The following is a 13,392-nucleotide window of genomic DNA, read 5'->3' on the forward strand; positions in this document are numbered from 1 at the left end:
TTGTTCCCTTTATCAGTATATAATGACCATCTTTGTCCCTTGTAACTCTTTTTGACTTAAAGTGTATTTTAGACAATATTAGTGTAGCCACTCCAGCTCTCTTTTGGTTTCTACTTGTATGTTATAATGTTTTCTATCCTTTCACCCTCAACCTATTTGTATCTTTAAATTTAAGGTAAGTCTCTTGCAGACAGCATATAGTTGGGTCATGCATTTTTATCCATACAGCCAAACTCTGCCTTTTGACTAGAGGGTTTAAATCCATTTACGTTTAAAGTCACTACTAATAATATAGGAGTTTTTTGCCATTTTGATATTTAGCCTTTGTTAGTTTTATACCACTTTTGTCCCTTATTTCTGTTAATGCCTACTTTTATATTTATTTGCTTTTTTGTGTTGTACCATATCGAGTGCCTTCACATTTCTATCTGGATATATTTTTCATTTATTTTCCTTCTGGTTACCCTGGGGTTAAAATTTGACATCCCCAGTATGTAACAATCATGTTTGGTTTGATATCAACTTAACTTCAATAGCATGCATGTATACTTTTCCTATACTCCACTATTCCCCCACCATTTTTTTTTTTTGTACTGGTTGACATGTCTTTCTACATTGTTTGTCCAAAAACATAGATTTATCATTGCTTTTTATGCATTTGCATTTTAGCAGCTATATGACTTAAGAAGTAGAGTTAAATAGCAAACAATATAATACCATAATACTGCAATTCATAATTACTCAAATGGTTACCTTTACCACAGGCCATTATTTCTTTCTGATGATTTGAACCACATCTAGTGTCCTTTACTTTCAGTCTGAAGAACTGCCTTTAGTGTTACTTGTAGGTACAGCCTAGTGGTGATGTACTCCCTTAGCTTTTGTTTATCTGAGAATGTCTTAATCTCTCCATTTTTGAAAGAGTCTCGCCAGATATAAAATTCTTTCCTGGCAGTTTTCTTTCAACAATTTACCTAGTTTAACACACTGCATACTTGCCTCCATGGTTTCTGATGAATAACTGGCACTCTAATTGGAATTCCCTTGTATGTAACATGCTGCTTCTCTTTTGCAGCTTTCAGAACTCTCTCCTTGTCCTTTGCATTTGATCGTGTGATCAGTATATGATGAAGAGTATTTTTCTTCATGTTTATCCTGTTTGGTGTTCCCTGAACTTCTTGGATGTGCACATTCACAACTTTTGCTAAGTTTGGGAAGTTCTTTGTCTTTATTTCTTTGAATATTCCTTCTGTCTCTTTCTTTCTTTCTTCTCTTCTGGGACTACCATAATGTGTATATTGATGGTATCCCAGAGTGGTCTTAGGCTATTTTTGCTTTTAATAGTTCTGTTTTTCTTTCTGCTCCTCAGCCCGCCTTATTTCAAGTGTCTTGTCTTTGAATTCACTGATTCTTTCTTCTGCCTGCTCCAGTCTGCTCTTGAAACTCTCCTGGGCATTTTTCATTTCAATTATTGTGGTCTTCAACTCCAGTAGCTTTGTTTGGTTTCTTTTTAAAATTTCTATCCCTTTTCTAAGATTCTCCTATTGAGCATTTATTGTTTTCCTGATATACTTACGTTCTTTCTCAGTATTTTCTTTCATCTTCTTGAGCATTCTAAGATCATTTTTTTTAAGGCTTCATTCAGTATATCCATATTCTGTTTTTTTTCCATTGGTGTTTTCTGGATATTTATCCTTTTCCTTTACATGGGCAATCATTTCTTGTTTCTTTGTTTGATGACTCAGAGGACCTGAGTTTGTTAAAGTTATATAGGAATGTTTGAACCAAATCCTTTTTTCTCATGATTAATTTCATTATAGTAAGCAGTATCATATAAAACCACTTTATTAACTTTAGAATGGAGATCAAATTGGAGACATTCTTGGAAGGAAGGGAGGGATGAAAGAAGTAACATAGCCATTAAAATTATTTGAGTCTTGTCTGCACACACAGTCTTCCACCTCGCAACTTCCCATTTGCTCTGTCAATGGCCAGATGAAGATGTCTGCATTGATTGTGACTGTGCGCTTGTAATTCTGTCTCCAGTACTGGCAATCACATTCACCAAGTGGATAAAGGCATTAAAAGGTGAAGTCTATAGTACTTGTGTTCCTTAGGTAGTAGCAAGTGTACAGATCAGCAACTATAAGGTAAAAAGCAGCTCAGAGCCTCTAAAAAGTTTTTCAAGGCTTGTTTATTACTTAAGCTTTATGTAAGAACTGAGAAAAAAGGTGTTAAGAAGACAGATACATTAAAAATTGTGTTTTTGTAACAAATGCTTATTAGAAAAGAATGGTCAAACTAAGAACAATGTGTTGAATGTTCAACTTCTTTCCAAGGTAAACCTTCCAGAAAAGTGGGTGTAAGAGTCAAACTTTAAAAATAGCAGATTGCTTAAGAAAATTTATAGAAAAAAGAAGCATGTAGTGAAAGCTTTTAAGATAGTGAAGTAAAATATTAGGTAGGAATGTTTTAGAGCATTTTTCTGTTTTCTTACTAATTTTTCCCCTTTTGTCAGGTTTTAGAGGGCCATTCAGATTTCATTAATGATTTGGCATTTGATTCCAAAGAAGGCTGTGAACTTGCAAGTGTGAGTGATGATCATACCTGTAGGTATGTTCCTTATGTTACAGTCACATGTTTGATTTTTCATTTTATTTTAATGAGAATGACATTTTAAAATTAGAGGAAATGTAGCTTTTATATAAATGCCACACAATATTATAAAAGAAGCATACTTTTTTAAAATAGTATTTATGACACAAGCATACGTTTTAAAACCAGTGTGTTGAATTCTTATCACAGTTAATGGAAACTTCTGTTCCTGATTCATGGTGCCTCCCTGCCTCTTATTTTAGAATCACACATTTATGAAATTTAAATATATGTTGGGTCATATTCTCCAATATTGGAAAAAGTCAGGATAATAAAGGGTAGTTGCCATATTTTGAAGTTATGTCACAGATCCTGTATGATAAGTTAGTGTTTGATAGTGAACTGTGAATTTTATTTGCTAAGTAAGATTAATGGAAAATTTAGTGTTTTGACAAATTCAGAGGTCTCTATATAAGTTTTTTTTGTGGATACAATGCATTTCAGTTTCATGTTCTTCCACCCCACTCTCTGATTTGGAGCAGATGAGGTAACTATGACATTTTAATAGTGCCTGCAGCTTGAGAATATCACAAGTAAAGAACAAGATAAAGAACAAGAGTAGGAGGTGAAAAAAAGCTGAGAAATCAGGAGTGAAATGAGTGAATTAGTCATTAGAGGAGTGTCAGCTGCTTCATTTGTTTTAACAATACTGTGACCAGGAAAAAAAAAATGCTGCTCTGCTATTTTGCATAGTTTTAATGCTTGATAAAGCTGTCAAAATCATCTGTATTTGTTAACACTTTACATGTAAAAACTATTAAATGTGTCCTTTTACACTAGAAATAAAGCCACAATCCCCTTTTTATATTTTAACTTATTAATATAGCTCGTTTTTAAAGTTATAGAATCATAGGCCATTATTATTTATGTACTATCTATTAAAATTTTCATGTCAGGGACATGAAAGATATACATGACATTAAGGTTTTCATACATTAAAAAGCTTTTCTTTTGAAAGGACTCCAAGTGTTTTAAAACCAAGTTTGTATAGAGACCTGAGGAATTAATGAGACCATTGTTAAGATAAAAGTTAGGTTAGAACACTAGGAATAAATTTCTCTCAACCATGGAATTTCCTAATCACAAGAATAGAATAAGAAACCTGAAAAGGGGAAAATGCATATCTCTGCAAGTAAGGAATAACCTCTGAATAGTGAACAACAGCCAGAAAGACCTGGGATTATACTTACTGGCCTAAGATTTTTTTTTGTTGTAGTCGACTTGGGATTTTTGTAGACTCCAAATTCTCCAAAATTTGAAGCACTGACATGGAGTTGCCAACTTTTTATTTTGTCAAGTAATAGCAATTTTAAAAGCCTATACCACCTATTATTAATATCACTTTATAAAAGAAAGGACATTACTTTTAAAAGGTAGAAAGAGCTTAACTTCAGAGTAAGTCCTTTAATTTAAATAAATTTAACATTTTATAAAACTTGCTACATTGCCCTAATTGTCTTATTTTGCTAGACTGTGGTCGATGGTATTATTGTTCAGCAAATACTTACTCTCCCTTCCCCCTCCCATGGAAGGAATTTTTCCACCTTATTGATGTTCGGCTTAGTCATGTGACTTGTTTTAAACCAATATAATGGTAGCAGATGTGACCCAAGCAGAAGCTTTAAATGGTTTACATGGTTTGACTTGACCGCCTATGTTTGTCATCTGCTATAGGATGAGCATATCCTGGATAGCTACAGGTCCCAAAATAAGAAAGACATGGAGCAGATATGGACCCGTCTGGCATTATGAAAGTTTCTCACAGATCCATGCAAGAAATTTATGCTTATTTTTGTAAACCAGTGAGATCTTAGGATTGATACACATGCTATTGTAGGAATAGCTGGGGACCTGAATTTAGAGGTATCAGTTTATTTTGACAACCAGAAGTAACAGAGAATTCTGATTGGATGCTCAAGTCAAACCTCTTGGGCCAGAAGCTAAGCAATATAGATATGATAGAATTAAAAAAAAAAGAAGAAAGAAACAGAAGATATAAGTAAAACAAGAAGTTAATGTAAGGAAGAATGGCAAGTATTGTACATTCTCACAGCAGTAAAGTAAGGAAGGAATTCTGAGGGGATAGACTATGATAGAAAAACTTTTCAGTATAACCATCTTCATTAACTCAAAAGATAGAATTACCAGGCCACAAATAAAAACACTAGCCTAATGAGAATTATGCAATTTGGGCAGAGGAAATAGCCATTTACATCCAAAGGGTCACTGCTATCACTATACTATAGCAATGCTAGCCAAAAGCTAGGTCGGCGTGTTAAAAGCAGAAGTACATTAGTAAAATTCTTGTCAAAACCTGTGTCATCTTGGAGTAGTTTTATATGCAGGTGATGCCATGCTAAAAATACATGTTAAATAGGACTAAACAGAAGATCAATAAGGAAATAAAGGACTTAAACATTATAAGCCATCTAGACGTAAGAGAGACATACAGAACACTTCACTCAACAAAAGCAGAGTACACATTCTTCTCAGATGCATATGGAATATTCTCTAGAATAGACTGTATTAGGCCAGAAGATAAGTCTCAATAAATTTAAAAAGATGGAAATCATACAAAGTAACTTCTCTGTTCAAAATTCAGTGAAACTATAAGTCAATAAAAGAAGGAAAACTTGAAATATTCACAAATATGTGAAAGTTAAACAGTATCCTTTTAAATGCTCAGTGGGTCAAAGAAGAAATCACAAGGGAAATTAAAATATACTTTTAGATGAATGAAAATGAAATCACAGCATACCAAAACTTCTGGGATGCAGCGAAGGCAATGCTGAGAGGGAAATTTATATTTGTAAACACCTACATTAAAAAAGAAGAAAGATCTCAAATCAATAACCTAGGTTTATACCTTAAGGAACTAGAGAAACAGAACCAAACTAAACCCAAAGTTAGCAAAAGGAAGGAAACAAAGGTTAGGATGGAAATAAATAGAGAGTAGAAAAACAACAGAGAGAATCAACAAAACAAAAGTTGACTCTTTGAAAAGATCAACAAAATTAAATCATTAGCTAGACAGACTGAGAAAAAGGAGTGCGGTCGCAGCTAGGTAGGGGCGGGCACCCACGGAACCTTCTGCTGTCAGGTTTGCTTTGTGGGTACCGGCGGAGGCTCTTCCCGGAGGCGAGGGCGAGGCGGGGGACTTGGCCGAGTCCCCGGCGGAGGCGTGCAAGGTGTGGAGGGCGGCGAGGGAGAAAAACGAGACACTCTCCTTTCAGGGGGGTAGAACAAAAAGCCTTTATTCAGGGGTGAGCACAAGTTATATAGGCTGGCATAGAGGGCGGGGTTGGTGTAGGGGTGTAAGGGCCTTAAATGGTAATGCTGAGGGGAGAAAGGCTAGGATTGGTTCTGAGAGGACGCGGAAGCTGTTGCAGCGGGCGGGAGTTGCTCTGGCAACGGTGCATGCGCACTGGCGGTGGGGGAGTTGCTCTGGCAACAGGGAGTGTGCGGGGAAGATAAGGGAGGCGGTTTTCTCCGGCAAGCCTCCCCCAATGGTTGTATTTTGGGTGAGGAAATGGGGCCTGCCTCCGGCTCCACCTTCTCAGGCCCGGGGGGCTGTGGAGGGCGCTATCGCCTGTGCCCACCACCCTCCCCAGGGGCTGATCAGGTCCCCCGGCCCAGGCCCGCCAAGTTGAAGCACGTAATCAGTATCCCGCAAAGGAGACAATATTTAAATTAGTAAAATCAGAAATGAAAGTGGGGACATTACTACCACCTTACAGAAATAAATAGGATTGGAAGAGAATACTATGTACTACCACCTTACAGAAATAAATAGGATTGGAAGAGAATACTATGAACAAAGGTATGCCAATAAATTGGATAACCTAGGTGAGATCGACCCATTTCTAGAAACACATAAACTACCACCACTAACTCAAGAAGAAATTCTAAACAGTTCTATAATAGATTCAATTAGCTATCAGAAATCTCCCAACAGAGAAAAGATCAGGACCAAATGGCTTCCCTTGTGAATTCTACCAAATATTTAAAGAAGAATGAGTACCAGTCCTTCCCATACACTTACAAAAAATACAAGAGGAGGCAGCACTTCCTAATTCATTCCGTGAGGCCAACATTACCCTGACACCAAAGCCACACAAGGATATCACAAGAAATAAAAACTACAGACCAATATCCCTTAACAAATATATGTGCAAAAATATTTAACATCTAGCTAAAACTATAAAAATCTTAGGAAAAAAACATGGGTCTAGATCTTCATGACCTTAAATTTGGCAGTGGTTTCTTAGATATGACACCCAAAGCACATATAACAAAAGAAAAATGAGATAAATTGAAATTCATCGAAATTTAAAACTTTTGACCCCTATATGGAGTTTCACTCCCAAGGATATAAATCTCCCTGACAACTTGGGACATGAATCCTGGGGATGAGCCTGGATCTGGTATCGTAGGATTGAGAAAGCCTTTGTGACCAAAAGAGGGAAGAGAAATGAAACAAAATAAAGTTTTAGTGGCTCAGAGATCTCAAATGGAGTTGAGAGGTCATTGTGGAGGTTATTCTTATGCATTATATAGATTTCCCTTTTTAGTTTTTAATGTACTGGAAATGCTAGAAGGAAATACCTGAAACTGTTGAACTGCAATCCAGGATCCTTGATTCTTGAAGATGATCGTATAGCTATAAAGCTTATATGGTGTGACTGTGTGATTGTGAAAACCTTTGGCTCATACTCCCTGTATCCAGTGTATGGACAAATGAGTAGAAAAAATGGGGACAAAAATTAAATGAATAATGGGGGGAGTATAAGATGTTTTGGGGTGTTCTTTTTACTTTTATTTTTATTTTTATTCTTATTCTTATTTTTTGGAGTAATGAAAATGTTCAAAAAATTGTGATGAATGCACAACTATGTGATGATACTGTAAACAATTGATTGCACACTTTGGATGATTATATGGTATGTGAATATATCTCAATAAAATTACATTAAAAAAGAAACCTTTTGGGTATCAAAGACATTATCAAGAGAACTCAGAATGGAAGGAAATATTTGCAAGTCATGTATCTGATTAGGGTTAATATCCAGGATATATAAAGAACTCTTAGAACTCAAACATAAGACAAACAAACCAATTTAAAAATGTACAAAGTACAGTGAGACTTCATTTTACACAAGTTCATCACTTGTGAAATCAGGTATACACTATTGGCAATAGAAACAAATAAAGGAGGAGAGAATTAAAATTTGTTAAAATTATTTCTGTGATTATTTACTTGGTTACTACAGTGTTTATTTGCCTTATTTATTAAAAAATGTGTAATACGTATGTTCATATAAGAAGTATTTATTAAATAATGTGCCATTGTGTGCAGTTTTCAACTTATATGAAGGATCTTGGAACGTATTGGTCGCATAGAATAAGGTCCTACTGTACTTGAAAAGGCATTTCTTCAAAGATATACAGATGGCCAAGAAACACATGAAAAGATGATCAACATCATTGTTCATTAGAAAAATACAAATCAAAGCCAAAAGAAGATACTCCTTACCTACTACTATGGCCATTAATTTAAAAAAAAAAAAAAAGGAAACTAAATGTTCACAATGATGTGGGATACTTTGCTGGTGGGATTGTACGATGGTGCAACTGCTGCAAAAAGTTTTTGGTGGTTCCTCAAAAAGTTAAAACATTTCTATAAAAATAAAATAAAGTGTTACAGGACAGTAGTACAGTATGTATATGCTCAAATAAATTGCATTAGAAGACATAGGTAATCTTTCTATCTTTATAATAAATAAGTTTGGATATCAGAAAAAAAACATAACAGGAAAATTTAAGAGCAAAGGCAAGACTGTCATATTGAACAATTCCAGTGATACCATGTACAATGTACATAGTGCCCAACTGTGCCAGTTTGAATGTATTATGTCCCCCAAAACGCCATTGTCTTTGATGTAACCTTGTGTGGGCAGATGTATCAGTGTTGGTTAGATTGTAATTCTTTGAGTGTTTCCGTGGAGATGTGCCCCACCCAACTGTGGGTGATGACTCTGATTGGATAATTTCCATGGAGGTGTCACCCCACCCATTCAGGGTGGGTCTAAATTAAATCACTGGAGCCATATAAATGAGCTGACAAACAGAGGGAACTCAGTGCAGCTGAGAGTGACATTTTAAAGGGGAGCTACAGCGAAAAGGGGCACTTTGAAGAATGCACAGAAGCTGAGAGAGTAGCTGCAGATGAGAGACAGTTTGAAGATGCCAATTGAACGCAGACTTTTGCTCCAGAGAAGCTAAGAGAGGACAAACACCCCAAGAGCAACTGAGAGTGACATATTTGAGGAACTGCAGCCTAGAGAGGAACATCCTGGGAGAAAGCCATTTTGAAACCAGAACTCCAGAGCAGACGCTAGCCATGTGCCTTCCCAGCTAACAGAGGTTTTCCAGACACCATTGGCCATCCTCCAGTGAAGGTACCCGATTGTTGATGACTTACCTTGGACACTTTATGGCCTTAAGGCTGTAACTTTGTAACCAAATAAACCCCCTTTATAAAGGCCAATCCATTTCTGGTGTTTTGCATTCCGGCAGCATTAACAAACTAGAACACCAACATTAGGCAATGTTGCAGCCCTGAGCAAAACTACAATTATTAGAATAAAAGCTCATGTCAATAGTAATAGAACAAAATTAATTAATTATGATAATAGAAAAATGGAAATATTGTTAATCAAAAGAGGAATAACATGACAAAAAACAGAATGTCAAGTTGAGAAGATAAGGTTAATATTCTTCCAAATTAGCCTATGTTTATATGTATAATGTCAAAATAATTTGCTGCTATGGCATCAGAGTATTGACAGGGATTGAAAAAATCATTATCTCCTATCTTGAAATGTCCCCATCTTTTCAGGTGTCTCTTACCTCCATTGGGACATTCAAAATATATGGAATGTAGAATATGTAACATCTCTGGCTCTCATCCACTAAATACCTGTATCACCCCAATTGTTGGGACAACCAAAAATGCCCTCTAGTGTTGGAACTGCCCCTTGTTGAGAACCCCTCTTGAGAAGTCCTCCCACTTTGTTTTTCTTTTTCAGAATGTTTTTTGCAATTGGAGGCATCTTTCCTTTCCAAATAAATTTGATAGCTAGCTTTTCCAATTCTGTAAAGTAGGTTGTTGGAATTTTGATAGACATTGCATTGCATCTGTAGATGAGTTTGGGTAGAATTGACATCTTAATGACATTTAGCCTTCCTATCCATGAACAAGGAATATTTTTCCATTTTTTTAGGTCCCCTTCTATTTCTTTTAGTAAAGTTATGTAGTTTTCTATGTATAGGTCTTTTACATAGTTGGTTAAGTTTATTGCTAGGTACTTGATTTGTTTAGTTGCTATTGAGAATGGTATCTTTTTCTTGAGTGTCTCTTCCATTAGATCATTTCTAGTATACAGGAACATTACTGACTTACGTGCATTAATCTTGTATGCCACTACTTTGCTAAATTTGTTTATTAGCTCGAGTAGCTGTGTCGTCTGTTTTCCAGGATTTTCCAGATATAAGATCATATCATCTGCAAATAATTATGGTTTTACTTCTTCCTTTCTAATTTGTATCCCTTTTATTTCTTTGTTTTGCCGGATTGCTCTGGCTAGCACCTCTAGCACAGTGTTGAATAACAGTGTTGACAGCAGGCATCCTTGTCTCGTTCCTGATCTTAGAGGGAAGGCTCTCAGTCTCTCGCCACTGAGTACTATGCTGCCTGTGAGGTTTTCATATATGCCCTTTATCATATTGAGGAGGTTTCCTTCAATTCCTACCTTTTGAAGTGTTTCTGTCAAGAAAGGAATCTGGATTTTGTTGAATGCTTTTTCAGCATCTATCGAGATGATCATTTGATTTTTCCCTTTTGATTTGTTAATGTGTTGTATTGCATTGATTGATTTTCTTACGTTGCACCATCCTTGCATGCCTGGGATGAACCCCACTTGTTCATGGTATATGATTTTTTTTAATATGTCTTTGAATTTGATTTGCAAGTATTTTGTTGAGAATTTATGCATCTATATTCATGAGGGAAATTGACCTGTAGTTTTCCTTTCTTGTATCATCTTTACCTGGTTTGGGTATTAGAGTGATGTTAGCTTTATAAAATGAGTTAGGTAGTGTTCCATTTTCTTCAGTGTTTTGAAGGAGCTTAAGTAAGACTGGTGTCAGTTCTTTTTGGAAAGTTTGTAGAATTCCCCTGTGAAGCCATCTGGCCCTGGGCATTTATTTGTGGGAAGCTTTTCGATAACTGATTGGATCTCTTTGCTTGTGATTGGTTGGGTGAAGTCTTCTATTTCTTCTCTGGGCAGTCTAGGTTGTTCATATGTTTCCAGAAAATTATCCATTTCCTCTACATTATCTAGTTTGTTGGCATACAGTTGTTCATAGTATCCTCTTATAGTTTGTTTTATTTCTTCGGGATCTGCAGTAATATCGCCTCTCTTTTATTATTTTGTGTATTTGGGTCTTCTGTCTTTTTTATTTTGTCATTCTAGCTAGGGGCTTGTCAATCTTGTTGATCTTCTCAAAGAACCAACTTTTGGTGTATTTATTCTATTTTTTTTGTTCTCTGTGTCATTTATTTCTGCTTTAATCTGTATTATTTCGTTTCTTCTACTTGGTTTAAGATTAGTTTGCTGTTCATTTTCTAACTTCTTCAGTTGTTCCATTAGTTCTTTGATTTTAGCTCTTTCTTCATTTTTAATGTATGCATTTAGAGCTATAAATTTCCCCCTTATTACTGCCTTTGCTGCATCTCATAAGTTTTGATATATTGTGTTCTCATTTTCATTCATCTGTATATTTAGCAATTTCTCTTGCTATTTCTTCTTTAACCCATGATTGTTTAGAAATGTGTTGTTTAATCTCCAGATATTTGTGACTTTTTTAAGTCTCTGATGGTTACTGACTTCTGATTGTATTCCATTGTGATCAGAGAATGTTCTTTGGATAATTTCAGTCTTTTTAAATTTATTGAGGATTGCTTTATGGCCCAGCATATGAACTCTTCTGGAGAAAGTTCCGTGAGCACTAGAGAAGAATGTGGATATCCTGGTGATTTGGGATGTAATGTTCTATATATTGTCTGTTAGTTCAAATTCATTTATAAGATTGTTTAGGTTTTCAGTTCCCTTATTGGTCCTCTCTCTGGTTGATCTGTCTATAGGAGAGAGTGATGTATTGAAGTCTCCCACACTTCTTGTGGAAACGTCTATTGCTTCCTTAACTTTTGCCAATGTTTGTCCCATGTATTTTGGAGCACCTTGATTGGATGCGTAGACATTTATGATTGTTATTTCTTCTTGTTGAATTATCCCTTTTATTACTATATAGTGACCTTCTTTGTCTCTTGTAACCTCCTTGCATTTCAAGTCTATTTTATCTGAAGTTAAAATTGCTACCCCTGCTTTCTTTTGGCTGTAGCTTGCATGGAATATTTTTTTCCATCCTTTCACTTTCAATTTCTTTGTGTCTCTGGGTCTAAGTTGAGTCTCTTGTAAGGAACATATTGATGGTTCATATTTTTTAATCCATTCTGCCAATGTATGTCTTTTAATTGGGGAGTTTAATCCATTCACATGCAGTGTTATTACTGTAAAGGCATTTCTTGAATCCACCATCCTATCCTTTGGTTTTTATTTGTCAGATATATTTTTTTCCTATTTCCTTTAATGTACCCTTACTAAGTCTCTAGCTCTGAGCTCTTCTCCATACCTTTCTGTCCTTTCGTTGTTTCTCTGCTGTAAGGCTCCCTTTAGTATCTCTTGTAGGGCAGGTCTCTTGTTAGCAAATTCTCTCAGCATTTATTTGTCTGTGAAGATTTTAAGTTTTCCCTCAAATTTGAAGGAGAGCTTTGCTGGATAAAGAATTCTTGGCTGGCAGTTTTTCTCTTTCAGAATTTGAAATACATCATACCACTGCCTTCTTGCCTCCATGGTGGCCACTGAATAGTCATTCTTAGTCTTGTATTGTTTCTCTTGTATGTGGTAAATTGCTTCTCTCTTGCTGCTTTCAGAACTTGTTCCTTCTCTTCAGCATTTGACAGTCTGATAAGAATATGTGGATTTATTTGGATTTATTCTGTTTGGAGTTCATTTCGCCTATGATTTGCGTATTTATGTTGTTTAGAAGGGCTGGGAAGTTTTGCCCAACAATTTCTTTGAATGCTCCTCTTAGACCTTTATCCTTCTCTTCCCCTTCTGGAACACCAATGATTCTTGTATTTGTGTGCCTCGTATTGTCCATCATGTTCCTGAGCTCCAGTTCAAATTTTTTTTATTTTTTTCTCCATTCTTTCTTTAGTACTTTCACTTTCAAGCCTGGATTCTTACAGTTCACTTATTCTTTCCTCAATTTCCTCTAATCTAGTACTTTGTGTATCCAGAATCTTTTTAATTTGATCAACAGTTTCTTTTATTTCCGTAAGATCGTCTGTTTTTTTATTTATTCTTGCAATTTCTTCTTTATGCTTTTCTAGGGTCTTCTTCATATCCTTTATATCCTGTGCCATGATCTCGTTGTTTGTGATTACTTCTTTGATTAATTGCTCCAAGTACTGTGTCTCCTCTGATTTTTTGATTTGGGTGTTTGGGTTTGGGTTAGCCATATCTTCTGGTTTCTTCATATGCTTTAAAATTTTCTGTTGTTTTGGCCTCTTTGCATTTTCTTATCTGGATAGGGTTCTTCTAGGGTATGCAG

The 13,392-nt window shown here is 35.7% G+C and overlaps 1 protein-coding gene across 1 annotated transcript in view; it reads left to right on the forward strand.

Moving 5' to 3' along the window:
• The window catches only part of NUP37 (nucleoporin 37), a 71,482-nt gene that overhangs the window by 35,179 nt on the left and 22,911 nt on the right, over positions 1-13,392 (forward strand). Inside the window, exon 5 of the mRNA XM_037847899.1 lies at positions 2,519-2,613. Coding sequence (XP_037703827.1) covers positions 2,519-2,613 — 95 coding nt within the window. The remainder of the gene's footprint in view (positions 1-2,518; positions 2,614-13,392) is intronic.

This window comes from Choloepus didactylus, chromosome 8, assembly GCF_015220235.1.
Source record: "Choloepus didactylus isolate mChoDid1 chromosome 8, mChoDid1.pri, whole genome shotgun sequence".
In the NCBI taxonomy this organism is placed as follows: Eukaryota; Metazoa; Chordata; class Mammalia; order Pilosa; family Megalonychidae; genus Choloepus; species Choloepus didactylus.